The sequence below is a fragment of the Sinocyclocheilus grahami genome, unplaced genomic scaffold (genome assembly GCF_001515645.1).
Source record: "Sinocyclocheilus grahami isolate Dianchi unplaced genomic scaffold, SAMN03320097.WGS_v1.1 scaffold125.1, whole genome shotgun sequence".
Taxonomy (NCBI): domain Eukaryota; kingdom Metazoa; phylum Chordata; class Actinopteri; order Cypriniformes; family Cyprinidae; genus Sinocyclocheilus; species Sinocyclocheilus grahami.
Window position 1 is genome coordinate 1,545,307 of NW_015505304.1, and position 17,800 is coordinate 1,563,106.

The 17,800-nt window shown below is 36.4% G+C and overlaps 2 protein-coding genes across 3 annotated transcripts in view; one reads left to right on the top strand and one right to left on the bottom strand.

Moving 5' to 3' along the window:
- Positions 1 to 1,588: 1,588 nt before the first annotated feature.
- On the bottom strand, positions 1,589 to 3,508 carry thoc7 (THO complex 7). The gene is made up of 8 exons (XM_016278779.1): positions 3,344 to 3,508; positions 2,930 to 3,050; positions 2,686 to 2,813; positions 2,499 to 2,585; positions 2,333 to 2,390; positions 2,074 to 2,140; positions 1,906 to 1,975; positions 1,589 to 1,778 (listed from the first exon to the last, which is right to left on the bottom strand). The coding sequence occupies exons 1-8, from the start codon at positions 3,405 to 3,407 to the stop codon at positions 1,720 to 1,722; spliced, it is 654 nt and encodes a 217-aa protein (XP_016134265.1). The 5' UTR covers positions 3,408 to 3,508; the 3' UTR covers positions 1,589 to 1,719.
- A 926-nt stretch (positions 3,509 to 4,434) lies between these two features.
- atxn7 (ataxin 7) overlaps positions 4,435 to 17,800 on the top strand; it is a 43,543-nt gene continuing 30,177 nt past the window's right edge. The window contains exons 1-5 of one of the 2 annotated variants that reach the window (XM_016278778.1): positions 4,435 to 4,847; positions 6,462 to 6,557; positions 8,487 to 8,551; positions 10,422 to 10,631; positions 10,792 to 10,860. In XM_016278778.1, coding sequence (XP_016134264.1) covers positions 10,430 to 10,631; positions 10,792 to 10,860 — 271 coding nt within the window. In that variant the 5' untranslated portion in view covers positions 4,435 to 4,847; positions 6,462 to 6,557; positions 8,487 to 8,551; positions 10,422 to 10,429. The remainder of the gene's footprint in view (positions 4,848 to 6,461; positions 6,558 to 8,486; positions 8,552 to 10,421; positions 10,632 to 10,791; positions 10,861 to 17,800) is intronic. The other variant, XM_016278777.1, reaches the window with a different exon arrangement.

Consider the following 17,800-nt stretch of genomic DNA (forward strand, 5'->3'; position numbering starts at 1 on the left):
ATCAGAGCACACCTCGCTTTTCAGACGATGAGCTTTGTAAAAATCGATGCGTTTCAGAAAGGCGGGGCATAGAGGAGAAACAATAATGTACAGTATGTGGAAAATAATGTGTTTTTAACCTTAAACCGCATAAACACATTTCATTACACCAAATGCACAAAATAATGTTCTTTTTAACAACATCATATGACCCCTTTAAGTGTGAGCTCTGTGAATAACGACAGCTACGCAGCTCTTCCTTCACTTCACTCTTGGCCTATACGACACTTCAGATCTGCTGTCAGAGATGTAGATTACGTCTGCACAGCATAAAATCAGCCCCACTGTCCACACTGTTCCCTCACTGCACGTCTGAGAACATCAAACTCACTCAGACACTGCTTCAGAGTACTCCTGCAAGATTTGCTAACATTGACCTTCCGCTCATGAGGGAGATTTGCAGTTCTGAGCGTTTAACCCTTGTCATCAATACTAAAAGTAGATTTTAATAATAAGCATTACTTAACCATTTATGATAGACGGATAGATCTTCTAAGCACTTTTACTTAAAAGGCATTTAGTTTTAGTGATGTTCCTTAATGTAGCAGCAGCGACATCTGCTGGTTTACGTACGTTACGAACAAATTTCTTCCTGTGAAATATTTTGCTTAAAAAGTATGATTGTGCTAAATTTCTTTAAAATAAATATAGTTCCAAACATAGGTTCGGGAGGAGCCTGATCATTCATCGCTACGAGCATACACTACCAGTCAAATGTTTTTGAAGAGTAAGGTTTTGAATGTTTTTATAAAGAAGTCTCTTCTGCTCACCAACCCCGCATTTATTTGATCCAAAGTACAGCAACATTTTGAAATATTTTTACTATTTTAAATAACTGTTTTCTATTTGAATATATTTTAAAATGTAATTTATTCCTGTGTTTTCAAAGCTGAATTTTTATCATCATTAGAATGCTTCATAAATCATTCTGATTTGGTGCTCAAAAAACATGATTATTATGTTGAAAACAGCGGAGTAGATTTTTTTCAGGTTTCTTTGATGAATAGAAAGTTCAGAAGAACGGCATTTAGGCTAACCTTATAAATGTCTTTATCATCACTTTTGATCATTTTAAAGCATCCTTGCCAAATAAAAGTATTAATTACAGGAATAAATTTTATTTTAAAATATATTCAAATAGAAACGTTTTTTTTTAAATAGTAAAAATATATGGTAGTGTATATAAGCAGCAGGCATTGCACCGCCCCAGTGACAATTCTTCCGGCAATTTTATGGCATTAACACATTTCAGTTAACCATTTTTATATTGTATCTTAATACAAATGAATTTTGTTCAGAACATTTACCTTATCTATAAACAAAACAACAGTAAAGGGGTAATCTTTTGGAGATGTTCATAACATTCTCTTTAAACTATGCCAGTTAAGTCACAGTAAAAGTAATTGTTTATGAAGCCTCTGGATTAAAGGGCACGATATATGATTACTACGCATACAGTATTTGTTCAAAGATGTTTTATGTTGTGCTCAAACCTTCACCTAGAACGGGTTATATGCTAAAATAAAACAACTTAGATTCAGTTTGTAAAGAAATCACTTTAATTCTGTACATCACCAACACCAAAAAAAGAGACTGAATTTAGAAAACATGCTCATGAAGAATAAAATAAAAATAACAGGATAATAGGTACATCTCCAGAAAAACTGGAAAAATGTTAGTCTAGTCTCCATTTTCCATCGAGCTCTCCTGGGTATCATCACTTTCCATCTTCTCATCATCTAAAAAGAGAACCAAACACAAATTTAGACCACAAAACAGGAAGATGATTACAACCTAATCGTTGGTAAATGCAAAGCAGTTTAGAATCAGTATACATCTGGGTCGTCTAGCAGTTTAACTACTTACTCTCCAAAGTCTGCTGAAGTTCCTGAATGGTGGTGAGAAGGACGTGGAACTGTTTCTTACGAAGTTCCAACTGTGAACATGGTTTTAAAAAAAAAGATCTGAGTAAATATTTAAGCAAATGATGGTGTATTTCTACAAAACCATCAAGAAATTCCTCATTTCCCTTACCTTGTCCTCCACATTCTCTTTGATGTGTGAAAGCTGCTGAAGCTCTCTGTCTAAAGCCTCAAGCTGCCTGCAGAAATAAGATCACAAAAACACTTCAATAGCTGGTGGGTCTATATGCATCCCTGCCGTAGGGTGTCCCACTTGTCATTTTTTATAAAGGATATACAGACTACAGATTTAATACATAATGAACCAAGTAATAAATATAATACATGCTAATACAGATGTGATTTGACCTACACATGAATTTCAAACCTACTTTAAGGTCTCATGTCTGTCTGGATGTTGCTTGATAACTCTGGCCAAAGCATCATACTCTACAAATGAGAATTAGATTAGAGAACAGCAGAAATGAGTGATACAACCAAATAGAAAACAATAGAAAAGACAGAATGTCAGTTTTCTCCAAAGAAGCTGTACTGAACCTTGGCGGTTCTTTCTGATCCTTTTCGCTCTCTGGATTTCCTTTTTGCACTCTGCAATTTTTTCATGGGCTGAAGTTATACTTCTCTCTATATTGAAGAGAAGAAACAAGAATATTATGCTATGCAACTCAACAAATCTTAATGATACCCGACAAAGTCACACAGGCATTTCACCTGGAGGTCTTACCAATATCTGCATAGATTGCTTCATAATTCTCCATTTCTTTCAGGTTCATGTCATACACAAGCAGGGTTTTCCCCATGGAGAATTCACATTGAGCCAAAGATGTCAACATCCTCTGATACTGTGAGAACCTGCAGCAACAGAGACAATCAAGTCATTATACATAAGGCTATGGTAACTACTCAGTACAATAAGGTACATTAAAAGAAATTAGAGCGATCACAGATCATAATAGGAGTTTATTTACCCTTCCTCTGGTGAGAAATTGGAATGACACCATTTGGTAAAGCTCTTCATAAGCACGTTAATGCGCCTATCGTCTCCAGCTCCATCTCCATCGATAAGAAGACGCTTCCGAATAACCTCATCTATCACACACACACACACACACACACACACACACACACACACACACACACACACACACACACACACACACACACACACACACACACACACACACACACACACACACACAACAGTGCATCAGTTTTAGCATATCACATGGCTAACCAGCTATAATTCCACATATTGGTCTCATTTTAAGTGAGTTCTTTTAGCTACAAAAACGCATACACCCGGGCACCGTTGTAATAAATCACACTGATTTGCCACATAAAGATCAAACACTAAATATACACCAAAGCAAATAAATCCTTACCATCAGTGATGCTACCCATTCTCCAAAAGGCACACTGAACTATTCGAAAAAACTTTATTGACATGCGCGAGCACAGAGCATCAGAGCATCAGAGCCCCGCCTCTGTTGCGAAGCAAACGAGCCGAACGAACCCGCCGACCCCACAGCACGAATCACAGCAGTTTCCTAAACGGCAAGGTTTTGTTTTACCGTTATTCAAGTAATTTAGAAGTAGTGGGTAAATTGCTCATTCAGACGTTTAAACTATTGGTGTGATTTCCAGAAGTGCTGAATAGGTAGGCAGTTCAGTAGTTTTTGACAGTGGTGGAAAGTCCGACTCATTTCCGAGAATCGGTTCATTAGAACAGTTCGTTTTCAAGAACCGTTCAAAAGGACGACAACAATTCTTTTACGACATAACAACAACTTCAGATATGTGAAATAGGCTGTTCTCGGTTCAGAGTGGTTTAACTTATTCTCCGAAAGATCCAATTCAAAAGTTTCACGGACCGTTTCAGCCTAAACGGCCAGGTTTTTTTCTCATCAGCAAAGGCATTTCAAAATCGTGCGCAAATGACTCTTTCAAACGTTCGAAACTCTTATGACTTGCTATATAAGTCGAGTCGTTTTTGACAGTATGGTCGTAGGTCCGCGAATCGGTTCGTTCAAATCAGTTTACTTTAAAGAACCATTTCAAAAATAACGATTGATTCAGCACATAAAACAAAGTAATTTAGACCATCAATAAAATATTCACTTACATTTAGAAACTTGATTTTATTCATATCAGCTCAGTTGTTTATCGGTTCTTGGCTCAGTATTCGAAAGGTTCTCGTTCAACGTGTCGGTTGCATTGCGAGTCGAATCGGTTTAGTGAACCGGTTCAACTTATTCATTGAAGAGAGCCGACTCGTAAGATTCACAAATCGCTACCGCATACCCCTAAACGGCAAGGTTTTTTTTTGTCGTTGTGATATCGCCAAATTCATTTCAAAGTTGTGTCGGCTGCGTGTGGTTCTGATTAGTGTGTTTTTACTTCTCCATATGTATGCAAAAGAGTTATAGCGAAGTGCAGGAGCAGGCTGTGTTTCAAAACCCATTGAGCCGCCTACCTAGTCCTAGACTGCCTATTTGGGCACCGAGGGCGCGTCTGGGACGCTCGAAAAGCTGCTGCGAAAGCGTCCCGACAGCGCAAACGACTCGCAAAAACGCACAGGAGCGTTGCAAGTGCGCGAACGACGCCCAGAAATGCTTTCTAGACAGGCAGCGCTCTCGTTTTTGACACACCACCATACTGTCCAGTGACAGGCGTGCTCGGTGCATGCGTGCTGCTGGAGTCAGTCAGTGACGTTCTTGTCCCAGAATGCTGCCTGGTAAACAGACATGGAAGCACCTGGTGAAGACCTCCACAGTCACTGAGCACTGCACTCGCTCTTTGAACTGATCTTCATTTTCAACACGCCCTAAAGCCTGCGCCTTTGTTCTCGCTAGAGCTCAACCGGGACCTCTGAAGTCCAGGGCATTGGTAAGAGAACAATGATGACATCGAGATCAGCTGCTAATGTCTGTTCTGCCAGTTAGCCAGTTGCATGCTACAGCAGTGCCACCAATGGCTGGCTTCAGCTGCTCAGTTAGCGAGGAAGCTAAACCTGATGCCGTCCCCCCTCCCCCTCTTTATGTGTGTAACATTTTATTTTGGTGACCTAATACTCAAGTTTACTTTGTTCGATTCGCTCTATGACAAACCCGCTATGTTTAGTCCTTACGGAAAAGTTGTTGTGGGAGCCATTCTAATGACTGGTGGATCCTGCCATTATTGCTTTCACTTTCCCAAGTGCACTTGCTCATTTGAAGTTATCCAGTGGATGCAAACAAGTGGACAGGGCTAGAAATGAATGGAGCCTTAAGAATCATTTTAATGAGTAAACATTAGCATTGAACACTTGTAAAACTTCAAGGACATGGCATTTTACAAAAAGGTCTCATGGCTCTCAAAGTTGAAAATTAAACTTTATATAAAAAAAAGGGGAATCAATGAGGAGAGGGAAATTAGGGCTGTTTACTGAATCTGCCAACCTACTTTTAAACAGTTAGCTCCTAAACGTTTTAAATCAAATCTTATTTTATATGTATATATGGTTTTTATGTGATTTCATATATAATAAAATGAATCGTATGTAAAATGACAACAGTTTGACTATTTCTTCAAATTAAAATCTCATGTAGTACTTCAAAGTTATTGTAATAAACAAGCTTTGTACTCATGGCTTCAGCTGTGCATGCTAAATTTGGAATATTAATTGTTTTTAGTTTAACTCTATGCACCCCCTGTAAGGTGTTGACCAAGAGTGGATGTGTTTGTGCTGGAAACTGCAATTTTTTTATAGTTCTGTAGAATGGTAGACGCACCGAAGGGGAAATCTTTGCGACATCTCATCATAAGTCATAAATCAGACTCCATTTCTCTCATACAGACACTTGATGCGTAATGCATTCATCACTTTCCATTGACACAAACAACAGGCTGATAGTCATCCAATTAACATCAGAATGATGCTGTTTGTTTATATCTGTTATTTTCTCTGTGTGTTTTGAAATTACTCATCATGTCTATTATAATTTATTCAGATAGGTTGTCAATTTTCTAAATTGTCTATTATAATTTATTCAGATAGGTATTATCTGAATCAGATACTGACTTATTCTGAAAATACGTACCAGAACATTTTTTGATTTACATAAATGGATGAAGTCATGGAGTGCAAATTCTGCTTATTTTATGTTATTAAATAGGTAATGAATTTGATGTTGCACTGAGCAAATGCTAGAAAGTCAAAACATTTTCACTGGTTGCTTTATATCCCTGAGACGGATTATCAGGCTGTCAACTGAAGGGCTCTCAGATGGTTAGCCGGGGATAGTCGTTATTGGATTGGATTACTCTGTAGCGACGGGCTCCTCCATAAGTAGATCTTGAGCTAGTAAAAACTGTAGAGAAGAAAGCCACAGGCCTTAGGTCATAAAGGCTCCTCTGTCAAAAAACAAACTGCTAATTCCCTAAACTGTGGTTATTATACAATGAGTATTAAAATAATGCTGCTAACATGAATCTGCTCCTTCATCTGTTTCCTTTCTGCAGATTCCCTCACCAGCTTGGGTGGCAGTCTGGAATCACCATAGCTGATGAGGATCTACTGACTTGACCAGTTTTGTTCCAATTTTTACTTTTGACAAGGTATGAAGTAATATTATGTCAAAAATGAAATAATGAATATATCACTCTAGGTTTTATTTTATTGAACTTAAGGGCATATTTGATTAATTTCACAATTTCTAAACATATTCCTTTTTAACAACTCATCATTTTAGTCCATCACAGGTATTACTATGTTTTCAAAAGGAATAGTTCACCCACAAACTGAATGGACTCACCCTCAGGCCATCCAAATTTGTTTCTTTATCAGAACAGATTTGGAGTAATTTAGCTTTCCTTTGCAGCGAATGGGTGCCATCAGAACAAGAAACTTCAGTCAATCAATTAATGTCTTGTAAAGAAAAAAGCAGCGTGTTTGTAAGAAACAAATCCATAATTAAAACGTTTTAACTTTAAACTATTGCTTCTGGGCAAAATTCAGTACATATTTCATAATAACGCCTCCTCCAGTGGAAAAAGTCCACCCCCTGTTGTTCTGTCAGATAAAAAACAGAAACTTATTCATTTAAAACTGTTTTGGACGGTTTTTGCTTGTAAACAGTGCTGGGTCTGTACATATTTCTCTCCTGCTGACAACTTTTCACTTGAAAAACAATATTATGGATAGATGACTCATATTTTAGCTAGAAGCAACATTTAGTTAAAAACGTCTTAAAGGGTTAGTTCACCCAAAAATTAAAATTCTGTCATTAATTACTTACCCTCGTGTCGTTACAAACCCATAAGACCTTCATTCATCTTCGGAACACAAATTAAGATATTTTTAATTAAATCTGAGAGCTCTCTGACCCTCCATAGACAGCAAGGATACTACCACAATCAAGGCACAGAAACGTAGCAAGGACATTGGTAAAATAGTCCATGTGACGTCAGGGGTTCAACCGTAATTTTACGAAGCTACGAGAATACTTTTTGTGTGCAAAGAAAACAATAATAACATAATTTATTCAATAATTCTTCTCCCCAAGTTACCGTCTTCCGCCATTTTGGAGAGTACCACAGAACGTAATCAACGCAATCAGCATTGTTTACGTCCAGCAGAAAGCGCACGCATGCTTAACGTAAACCAACTGAATACGTTGAGTAATGACAGAATTTTCATTTTTGGGTGAGCTAACCCTTTAATGATGGATTTGTTTTTTGCAAACATGATGCATTTCACTTCACAAGCCATTAATTGATGAACTGGATTCATGTGGATTACTTGTGGTGTTTTTATCAGCTGTTTGAAAGCAGAGGATCAATTGGTGAGCAAGTGATGTAATGCAAAATTTCTTCTAATCTGTTCCATTAAAGCTGCAGTCCGTAACTTTTGGCACTCTAGAGGTTAATAAACAGAACTGCGTGCGTCTTGCGGAAGAACATTGTAGCCGGAGCTACTTCTCTCTATTTATGTCTATGACGAATCACGCAGTATACTGGGCTAATCCGCAGCGGCACCTACCCGAACCAGTCTAAATAGTTAGAATATAAACACTTATTATAGGTGTACCATAGTGATTCAGCACAAGCCAAAAACTGTTTGGAAAATGGATTCATGGTGTAATCGCTTAATATATAAATTTTGTAAATTTTGAAAACAAAAAAGTTACGGACTGCAGCTTTAAGCAAACAAAAATTTTGGCTTGCCTGAGGGTGAGTAAATTTTCAGCAAATTTTCATTTTTGGGTGAGCTATTCCTTTATTGGGCTATGGTAGTAAATTGTTTGTAGATTCATATTATAAAACAGTAGTCTAAAAACAGTTTAAGGACTAGAATACACTCAAGGAGGGAAAACGAAGTAAATCCTATTAATCAAAACATTTTTTGCAGTAGGTGTTCTGCATATCGTATAGACTGTGTTTAATATAAACACTTTAGGCAATGACTGCATACAGCACAAATTCGACTTGAAGCTATTTTGCATCCGATTCAAACCTGTTTGCCTCTATTATCTGTTCTTATTCTAGATGAATTGGCCCAGACATATTTGATCGAATATGAGACACATTCGTGCAAGTGGCGAAATGGCTAAGTATAGCCTAGAATTTATTTGCCATTGCCTGTGCTCCAAAATGTGATTCATAACATGTGGCTGATCAGAGTACATTAATTTTACAGCACGCAAAAGTGTGGCCATTTTTTGTTTATACTTAATAACATAGTCTTTAACTATACCTCTAACTTTATCAACCAGATGGTGTTTGTGAAAATTTGCAAAGTTTGGTAAAGAATTGCAACAATGCAGGTCAGACTGTTCTTTAGATAAATTACTCTGTTGAAAATCTATCAGATCTAGATATGCTTAATACCAGTGTGACAAAACAATGCTCAGTGCATCAAAAGATTGATCCATGGCTGTCATTAAAATAGCCTGCCAAATGCACTATTGTCTTAAAGGGGTCATATGATGCTATTTCAATGATCATTATTTGGTGTATTTGCTTGGTGTAACAGAATATGTTGACATGCTTTAATGATCAAAAAACACATTATTTTTCAAATACTGTACATTATTGTAGGTCCTCTATGCCCCACCTCTCTCAAACGCGTCGTTTTCAACAAAGCCCTCACTCTTGATTTTTGAAGTGAATAGATTTGTTTTGCTCCTTGACGTAACAAACTGCATGCATTAAAAAAAATGATTGAAAGTACTTTGTGTTTTATTTCTGGTCACAAATGTAACCAGCAGGATACTACAGAGTCTATTTATTCATCAGTTTGCTGAGTAAGATCCATCAGAACGTTGCAAACAATTATTATTTTATTTTACTATCAAACACTTCTTGTCAAAAGGGAACGATGATCCAAGAATAAAAGCGTATTTCTTTCAACTTTTACTTTGCTTTTTAATGTAACTGTGAATCAGCCAGAATGGGACTCTGGGTTTTCTTACTGGTCATGAGTGTGACCACTGTCATGTTTACATGTAGTGTTACCAAGTTTTAAATGGAAAAGTAATCTTAAAGGGATGGTTGACCCAAAAATTTACATTTTATTCACCCTCATGTTGTTCCAAACCTGTATGAATTTCTTTCTTCTGTTGAGCACAAAAGAAGATATTTTGAAGAATGTAACCAAACCATTGACTTACAGATTTTGGGTAAACTATCCCTTTAATGATGCAACAATAAAAATGATAATAGACCATTTAAATATAATCTAAATATTTAAGTATGTCTCAGATTTGGTAGTTGTATCTATATTAATTGTTTTAAGTGCTTCCTTTCAGGGGGATAAACTGAAATGAAACAGCTCTGGTCTTGTGACTTGCGTCATGCAAAAATGATCACATGAAATCAAGACAGTCTGCATTTTGATTTATAGCTGATAACTCACATGTGATAAATCACATAGACAATATATTTTAGCCCCCCCCCCCCCTCCACCACCACATATTGGTCAGAAATATTACTAGTGGGATTAAATAGGTTAGCATTTGTTGTAGATCCAACAAAGTCGTTCAAACTGCAGGCATCATGTTTTTCTCAGAAAAAGTAGCTTATTATCTAGTGGCCGGTTTTCTTTTTTTTGTCGACGTCGGTATTAGGAGAATGGGGAATTCCCAAGACAATTGATTCACATTTTTAATGGAAACCTATGAAGATATACGTTTTTTTAAATGCGTGACCGCATAATAAAGTAAACATTTCTCCCCACACGCAAGTGAAACCCAGATTTCCTCACTATTAAGCACATACGCCTCAGCGAAAGGAAGTTTGGAGGTCGTTCTTAAACTTTTATCACTGTAATCTGCTCTTAATGTACGTTTCGAGACGCGCCGCCTAGTGCAGCACGCATCAGGGGACCCAAAGACGACCGAATCGGGTATTCGGCTCATGTCATTCATTGAAGGAATCCGCTCGGCCACCTTAAGCGCTCACTGCTGTGTTGTTACATTGTAGCGGAAAGAATGTCGGAAAGGGCCGATGATGACGTCAGGGGGGAGCAGCAGCAGCAGCAGCGCAGAGCGGCCAGGCAGCTGAAGCAGCGGGGAGAAGCCTCCACAGCAATGGCGACTGTTGCGGAGCGCAGATCCCTGCCTAGTCCTGAAATAATGCTGGGACAGCCTTGGAGCAGCTGGGTCGATGCTGTGAAACTCTACGGGAGCGACGGTGAGTTGATCGGCCGCCGTCGGCCATTGCGTTTCAGCTGGCAGCCGCGTCAGATCGCGAGCTTTTGCCCGATTGCGTGCAGTTTTGAAATATTAAGAAACGCGAGAACAAGCCAGCAAGTGTAACTATTTATGTAACGCGATCCAAATCGCTTCCTCAGGTACAGAATTGGAGGAAAGTTTGAAAGAGTGCGGGAAAAATCGCGAAGCCATGAGACTCTGCAGAGACGGTAAGTAGTGTTGCTTTCTCTGGTCAAAGGTGTGTTTTTGTTTTGGTGCTGTGTGCACACTTTTCACGCACCGGCTCGCCGTGAAACAAGTGCAGCTGACTTTTGACAGTACTACCCATGCAAACTCGGCTATTACGATAGTTACAAGCGTTTAAAACGAGCTCTTGTATGCGTGTTTACATAGGCTGTTCTGTTGGAACATTAGTTACTATACAGGTCTGAGTTGCGTGTTAGAACTTGCGAGTTTGAATTGAAATGAAAAGAAAGTAGCTGAAGTAGGATACATGCTATATGCATGTAATTGCCATGCTTGAAATGTCTTAAATGTGTACAAACAACTATATGACGTTTGAATAGAAACCTAAATGCTTAATATGTTTGGATAAGTCACACATTTCATACACTTATTGTTTAAATGTCAGAATTATGAAATCTAAATCATATGTAGAATTATAAATTTTTCTACACAACTCTTTGGAATACTTGATTTTTAATGGTCATTCACAGCATTCGGTCGTCAAATCGACAGAGCCGTAGCTGTATAAATAACCACTCATCTGGGAAACTGTTCTGTATCTTTACAAGTAATGCTCCTATTTTGCTCATTTGATAAGTATCGTTGTAATAAGTAGGGAAATATAAACACAGACAGGTCAGTATTTTCTTTAGTGCTCTGGACACCTCAGCGACCTTTTTTAGCTCAGATAATTTAAGCTCAGTTCAATATTTCATATATATTTAATAATAATTCATTAACTAGCTGCTTCACGTCAAAGTACTGATCACACTGATTTTTTTAAGTGTATTGTAGTCACACATTTTATGATACACTAATTGTTTAAATGGCAGAATTATGAAATCTGAATTATGTAGAATTATACATATTTATTACACTGTATTTTTATTGGTCAGTCGCAGCATTCTGTCGTTCAATCGTCAGAAACATCGCTGTATAAATAGCCGAAACTGTTCTGTATCTCTACAAGTACTCTACTAAAATAATTCAAGTACAAATTCAATGTTTAATGCCCATGTATTTGCTCATTTGGCAAGTAACCTTTTTAACTCATATAACTTAAATTCAGATCGATATTTCATATATATTTAATGATTATTTGTTAACACTCTGCTTCACGTCAAAGTCCTGATTTTATTTTGTGATAATTAGCAGCCGACTTTGTTAGCTCTTGCTTGGATCGAAATGGATATAAGTAACTCAGCTGTATTGTTTATGTGTGTAATGGTCAAGGTAGTTGTCGATCAGATTTTTAAAATCCACCTTTGTAAGTTAAATAGGTGTAACAAGCCTATTATTAACCCCAACAAAGCAAATTACATCTTACAGTGGATATCATGGCTGTTCTTATGAATCTCTTTTATGTAGATAATTTTAATAGATCTTAGCTTCATACTTAGTTGCCATGAAGTTTATAAACATGTCATCACCAGGCCCTTTTCTCGCTCCTTTTCTGTTAGCATAGGAAGCGTGAGATACTGTACCTGTCAGGGCATTTATCTACCAGTGCATTTGCATTGACAAACAATAGAGCTATCATGTGCACCACTGCTCCATTGCACAATTTAGAGTGAATTGGTTACGTCTGGGAAGACCCATAGTCATCACACAGTAATCTGTCAGATATGTCAACCTTAGGGTTACATAAGATGAAAAACAACACCTTTTTGCCTGTATGGACTGAAATCATTGCTGTATTTATGTTGAGATTTAATTAGTGTTTTCTATTTAAATTTAGATTTAATTTTAAGCAGACCTGTTCTCAGGTCAAAGTAAAGCCAACGCTTCAAACACATCTTTATTAAGACTTTAGTTTCAGTTTCAGCATTGTCTATGCCTGAAATATTTATGTGTGAGGATGTATTGAAAGCAGCATATGTTGTGTTGTAGATATGGACATTATTGCTTCTATGCCTCAGCTTAAGAGCACTACATGTTATTGTATAGTCAGGAACGGGGGGTCCAGCCTGGCCTCCAGGATGATTTGAGAAAAAAAGAAAGGAAAATATCCTTAAAACATACATGTATTGTATTGATATAATATATTAATAATGAATAAAGGGACAGTTCACATAAAAAAATAAAAATTTTGTCATCTATTCACAGTTTATTTTCCAAACATTTCCAAATATTTTCTTTTGTAAGACGGAAACTTCACATTTTTAGAAGGGTGTTGGTAACCAAACCATTTTGATGACTGTTGACTTGACCATTGGTGAAAAAAAAAAACACTGAGATTTCTCAAAATATCTTCTATTATGTTCCACAGAAGAAAGTAAATTAGACAGGTTTGATACAACATGAGCGTGAGTAAATAATAGAAATTGTTTGGGTGAACTGTCATTTTAAAACTTGGTTATCAGCTGAAGCTGAAACAATATTGAAAACATAGACAGGTACATGGAAGAATATTAGGGTTGCAAAGTGAATTTCACATTTCGGTTTTCCCTGAATGATTATTAAAGATATTGTATTAATACTAGTTTAGCGTTGCCGGCGGCAGACTGAGATGCAAGCCTGTAAGTAAAATTAGTTGTACAATTTCCTTGTTTAACTCTAATTTTGTCTAAATATTCGGTTTTAGACAGCTCGTTAAAACTGAATTAACAAACTAAAGGTATACAGCCAATTGCAGTCACTGATTTGCACTTTTTCTTTTTCAAAATAATCTAATAACTATTTGACTATTATTTCCTAATTACCAGTTGTGTATGTATATGAAATCGAGTGCCTCTGGTCAGGGAAATTTCACTACAAATTGCCTTTCGTTGTACTTGATTATTTGTTATTAAAGTACCATAAAAATGATTCTGGACTTGAAGGTCCAGAATAGCTAATCACATGTTGATCATGCAGGAAATAAAAAATATCACTCATGCTCTACAACCTAATGCTAAGAGAAAATTCTCACTTTCCACAGAGAAAATGCTCTGTGAATCTAATTGTGTATCAGATAGATGATGTCTGTATGCACTAATCTAACCAGCGTGCCTAATTCATTTCTTGACAATCTGTCTTAAACTGCAAAATTTACTTGGTTGAAAGTGTTTGATCATCTGGTCCAAAGGGGATGGAGGCCAGAGGCTGTGATTGGGCTCATCATAAGCTTAGATGGAACTGTTATTTAGATTCCGTAACATTTAAAACTGATTATTTAGTCAATTCATGCACATACACTAACAACTGGGGTCGGTAAGATTTTAAAAATCTTTTCTAAAGAAGTTTCTTATGCTCACCAAAGCTACATTTAATAAAAAATACAGTAAAAACAGTAATATTGTGAAAACTTATACAATTTAAAATAACTATTATTCTACTGTAAAATATTTTTCGTGTATTTTATTTTTGTGATGGTGAAACTGAAATTTCAGTATCATTACTCCAGTCTTCAGTGTCACATGATCCATAATAGAAATCATTCTAATATGCTGATTTGCTGCATAATAAACATCTTATTATTATTAAAGGTGACATATCATGAAAATCTGACTTTTCCAGGTTTTAAGTGCTATAATCAGGTCCCCGGTGCATCTACCAACCAAGAAAACATGAAAAAGATAAACCCAGTAACTTTGTTTTGGTCAGCCTTTTTCTGCAAGCATCTGAAAAAACGAGCGCGTCTGATTTCGCTCCCTTGGTGACATGGCAAAGGGATCTCATTATAATATTACCACCCCTTAATCTGTAAGCTTCCACCCACGGCGCCGTCATTTTGATTTTCGCAAGCGACAACAGTGTACCAGCTCTAATGCTATGGCGAAAGTTTGAGCAAAACATGCTAACTGTTCTGTCTTTGGCTGCACAGACGAGCACAGAACACTGTTTAGAGTCCCAGCCTCAGAGGAGATGAGAGCAATAGATTTATTGATTCATTTACTGTATATTGCTGCTGCCACACAGATCTAAAATAAACATACGATTTATTTCCCAGCTGTTTACCTTCATAGACATAAACGACTGTTTTTCTAACTCATGTGTGTTTTTAACATAAACTTATGTGTGAATGAGAACTCAGTTTAGTACTCACATGCTGTGTGCTGGCCGCTTTCTGTCCGTGCTCAGAAAAACATATATAAGAAGTTTAAACTCATATGGTTTAAAACACATGATTTCAGCGCGATAAACATGATAATCAGAACCAAAACAGATGTTTTTAGCAGGTACTAGCTGTAATGGCGCAGCTCTATTCCTGGAAAGGGGCGGGGCCTACAACAGGTTTAAATGCATCTAAGGTCAGAAAACATTGTAATTTTCTCAAAATATACATTTAATATTAGTGTCATTTGCCCATGATTTCGAAACGATTCGTTCCAAGCAAGTTCGGAGCAAACCCCTCTAATACAGTTTGTAATCCAAAATATGTCAACTGTAATGTTAGACGAACGACAGACAAAAGACACTATCAGAACACAGAACAGCTGTATCACAGACGCACTCGCTCGTCTCTCCCGCATTAACCCTATAACTGCTGGTGCAGCAAAATAAACTGCAATTTCACAATGATTATAAAGTCTGTGTGCTACACTACATTCTTTATTATTAAACGGAGTGATTAGAACAACGTCAGTCAACATTAATCGACACATTCTTAGGAAATAGTGGGTTCACAGCGAATTATCAGAACTACTTCAGTAAGACAGTAATATCGTGCTTCCGCGCGGTTTCATTTACTGCACGCATACTGAAGTGCGTGTGACACTCGCGGTGATTTCAGCATCTGTTTTCTCACTAAATGAGGATGTAAACCCATGAACAACATCTCTAGAACTGCTCTGAGAGTCACTTCATGAACATTTTAGCGTTTGGTTCGAGTAAAACTAGCGTCATATCTCATACACAGAACTGTAAAGGTATTCATGGCAACCCGTCAAAATAAAAGTCTGGTTTGATTTGAAGACATTGTGTGCCTATAACTATTTTTCAGTAGAATGTACATAGCCTACTACTACTACTACTACTACTATAATGAAACAAACATTATTTTTTTAAGGAATAATCACACAAAACATTTCTTCCATGTTTTAATTTTAATAGTAAATCCCCTTTGTTTGCCAAAAAATCTTGTTTGCTTAATTTTCAATAATTAAAAGATAAATGATAAATTATCAATTAAATTAATGTTTTATGCCTTCATTTGATAACCAGAAAGATGTAAATATACATCACAGAATTTCTGAGGGGGAAAAAATTAATAAGGCTACTTTAAGAAAAAAAATTAATAAATTAAGTTGTTTTATGCATTCAAATAATTAGACATGCTAAAACACAGAATTTGGTAACAATAGAAAATATAAATAATATGGTGAGGAAAAAATCAAACATTTCATAGGGCCCTAAACATGTAATTTTTGTTAAACTTTTAATACATTTATGTGAAAATGTATAAGTTTCATGATTTTAATTAATAAGACATGCTTTTTAATTAATACAATTTAATTTAACTATTAAAAAGGAATCCAGAAAAATTTAAATGGAAAAAACAGAATTTGGGAAAAAATAATACGTATTTCATAGGGCCCTAACTATCCCTCAGCCTTGAGGGCTCCCCAGTTTGGCAACCACTGCTTTATTCTTTTAAATGGATACATTAATCGTGTTTATTATATATTTTTTTATTAAAGTGGAAATCAGTTTACTAAATAATGTAAACTTGACTGACTGCTTCACTTCCACTTTAAAGGGATATTTGTTGTTTATTATTTATTTTTATTTATATTTATAATTTTTCTGCAATTACTTGCCTGTCAGTTGAGTTTGTGGCTAAACATTTTGCAGTGTTTACATGTTGTTTATTACTGCATAAAATTTATTAAAATAGATGTTTAATTTCGTTATGTGTAAATTGAAAATTTACACATAACATATCAATCGTACTTACAGGTTGTGGTTTGGAGAGCTTGCTAGTCCAAATTAAGAAGATTAGAAGCCAACAAAGATAAAAGCCAAGATTAGAGAAGCAGTCCTTGGTAAAATGACATGCACACAACAAAAGGTTCGAAAAGTATTTCTGTAGTATCCTTGAACACAGCGTCTTCTCAACATGATGTAAACACATTAACTAGCTGAAGTGTTTGTGGGCAGGTCAGACTCTGTTCGTATTTCCCGGGCAGGTGGGGATTATGGAAATGTGTTACCCAGTGACGTATACCGGTAACAGGCAAAAGATTCGAAAATATGACGACTCGTTAAGGCGATTCAGAATCGACTCTCTCTTTTAAGAGACAATATCTTTATTTATCATGCACTTTTTTGATTAACAACTTTGCAGATTGTTTTCATTTAAGGATAGCTACGTTATAAACTGCAAAAGCGATATTTTTCAAAAACCCATATGACCTGCTCTTTAAAGTTGAAAGCATTTGTGCTGCTGAATAATTTTGTGAAAACCATGATGCGTTTTTTTCAGGATTCTTTGATGAGCATAAAGTTCTAAAGAACAGTATTTATTAGAAATAAAAATCTTCTGCAACATTATAAATGCCTTGATTGTCACTTTTGATCAATATAATGTATCCTTGCTGAAAAGTATTAATTTCTTTCAAAACATTACTGACCCCAAACATTTGACAGATAGTGTGTTTTTAAAGTTGTTTTGGGAGTCTGCTACAATAGGATTACATGCATGCAAGGTCAAAAAACGCTTTCGTTTTCTCAAAATATGCATTTAATATCACCTCATTTCCCAGCGATTCTCAAACGATTCTTTTGAAGCAGTTCTAAGATTCAGTCTATCTAAACCCCTCCATTCCGTTCTGCTCTGAATGGCCTAGTCTGTTGTGATTGGTCTACGGCGTACAGCGCGTTTTGGAAACGATACGCCTATTTAAATAGTTAAATAGTTCGAACGCTAGATTGAAAATATAAACATAAATTATTAATCATACTTACAGGATGAGATTCAGAGGAGCCAGCTGGTCCAAATAA

Bases quoted from the DNA above. Each gene is read 5' to 3' on its own strand.
- thoc7 (XM_016278779.1), bottom strand. From the start codon at position 3,407: ATGTCAATAAAGTTTTTTCGAATAGTTCAGTGTGCCTTTTGGAGAATG. The intron at 3,051-3,343 runs GTAAGGATTTAT...TGTGTGTGATAG, and splicing joins AATGGGTAGCATCACTGATG to ATGAGGTTATTCGGAAGCGT. The intron at 1,976-2,073 runs GTAAGGGAAATG...CCATGTTCACAG, and splicing joins AAGAGAATGTGGAGGACAAG to TTGGAACTTCGTAAGAAACA.